The 2058-nt window shown below is 41.1% G+C and overlaps 1 protein-coding gene across 1 annotated transcript in view; it reads left to right on the forward strand.

Annotated features, from left to right (window-relative positions):
• MAP3K15 (mitogen-activated protein kinase kinase kinase 15) overlaps positions 1 to 2058 on the forward strand; it is a 75104-nt gene that overhangs the window by 1736 nt on the left and 71310 nt on the right. Inside the window, exon 2 of the mRNA XM_023753736.1 lies at positions 1739 to 1878. Within this exon, the coding sequence (XP_023609504.1) occupies positions 1739 to 1878 (140 nt within the window). The remainder of the gene's footprint in view (positions 1 to 1738; positions 1879 to 2058) is intronic.

A 2058-nucleotide genomic window follows, 5' to 3' on the forward strand; every position in this document is an offset into this window, starting at 1 on the left:
CTCTCCCTCCCTCTCTCTCCCTTTCCCCTCTCCTCCCTCCCTCTACCCTCCACCCTCTTCTCTCTCCCTCCCCTCCCCCTCCCCTCTTCCTTCTCCCTCTCCCCTTTCACACTCTCGTGCTCATGCTCCCTCACTTTCTCTCTCACTCTCCTCTCTTTTTTTTTTTAATATATATTTTATTGATTTTTTACAGAGAGAAAGGGAGAGAGATAGAGAGTCAGAAACATCGATGAGAGAGAAACATCGATTAGCCGCCTCCTGCACATCCCCCACTGGGGATGTGCCCGCAACCCAGGTACATGCCCTTGACCAGAATCGAACCTGGGACCCCTCAGTCCGCAGGCCGACGCTCTATCCACTGAGCCAAACCGGTTTCGGCTCACTCTCTCTCTTATTCCCTCGCTCCCTCTTGCACTTTCTCTAGCTCTCATTCCATTTTGCTCTCTTGATCTTTCTCACTCTCTCGCTCCCCCACTCCCTCTTGCTCTCTATACTCCTCTCTCCCTCCCTTCCACACTCTAAAAATCAGTGGATGGGGATTTAACAAAAAAGCCCAGTGGTGTAGCTCAGTGGTTGAGTGTTGATCCATGAACCATGAGGTCACAGGTTGGATTCTGGTGGGGGACACATGCCCAGGTTGTGGCTCCATCCCCAATGAGGAGGGGGTGCAGGAGGCAGCCAGTTTATGTTTCTCTCTATCCCATTCCTTTCCCTTTCTCTCTCTATAAAATAAAAACATTACAGTAATGGATGCACCCTACCTTACAGTATAATGTTTCTTTTTATTTATTTATTTTGCCTTGTCAGCTGGAAGAGCAACATGTAAAGTGAGTTAAATCATGCTACACTTGGTATTACAAATATTTCACTGTGAGTGGTCTGATATGTCACTCCCCTGTTCTGAATCTAGGACACAACTTTAGGGGTATTTAAGCTACATTGTCAAGTTGATGGCAGGTGTGTGAGTCAGGAGCATGGCACAGGAATGTACAACAGTTTGAAATAGGATAAAGAAAAAAATGAACAAAATGTCTCTAGATAGGATGAATAAAGACATTATTTTCTAGTCATCATAAATGGACCGCTATGTTTAAGTGGAAATGTATAACCTAAAGCTAAACATACAAATTGGTAGTCTCACACCAAAAACAGCGAGTCAAAGATTACAAATGGTGCAGTACTATTATATAAAGTTCTAAGACGTACAAAACTAAACAATATACTGTTTAGGAATGCATACGTTATAATAATGTATAATATGCATATACATGTATACAGTTATATGCAGGAAACTGGTAAATACAGAGATCAGGACAGAGGTGTTCTTGAGCAGGAGGGTGGGGCTCCCAATAGTACAGATGATGCTCTGTGTCTTAGGCTGCATGGTGAGTGTTTCGTTTTTCATTTCATTATACCTTATACTTTATATATAAGCTAAATATATTCTTTGACTATGATATATTTCCTATTAAAAATACATCCCCCATCAATTTTTAAGTTAAGCTACATTCCCAGCACCCTGAAGAAGGAAGATTTTTTTAAAAAAAATTCTTGTTGCTTTTCTTCTAGAGTTCACGTGGTAGTTAATTTTAAGCAAGTCATTCTTTACTTGTGCTTTACCTTAAAGGCCAGTAGAAATACAAACTGTGGCAGCTTCCCGTTGGTGATCGTCAGGAAGTAGATTAAGTAGATAGATCACCTTTCTCACCTATGCCCTGTCTCTCCTTGCTCATTTCAGATATTGCTGTAGTGGACATGAGTGATTTTTCCAGACAGCCTTCACTATTCTACCATCTCGGAATTCGAGAAAGCTTCAACATGACCAATAATGTGATCCTGTACTGTGATACCGACATTGCCACTTCTCTTTCATTGAAGGTAAAGGACATGGCTCACCTCTCCTGAATACTTCATTTTGGGAAAGCAGTATTATATGTTTACTTGAAACAAGTAAAGACTTGCTGGTACAACTTGATCCAAACCTATACATTTAAAAAAATAATTGCTTGACTTAGATATAACAGAGACATTTACAGTTACCAAAATGGGCAAAAGTTT

Source organism: Myotis lucifugus, unplaced genomic scaffold (genome assembly GCF_000147115.1).
Source record: "Myotis lucifugus unplaced genomic scaffold, Myoluc2.0 scaffold_49, whole genome shotgun sequence".
Taxonomy (NCBI): Eukaryota; Metazoa; Chordata; class Mammalia; order Chiroptera; family Vespertilionidae; genus Myotis; species Myotis lucifugus.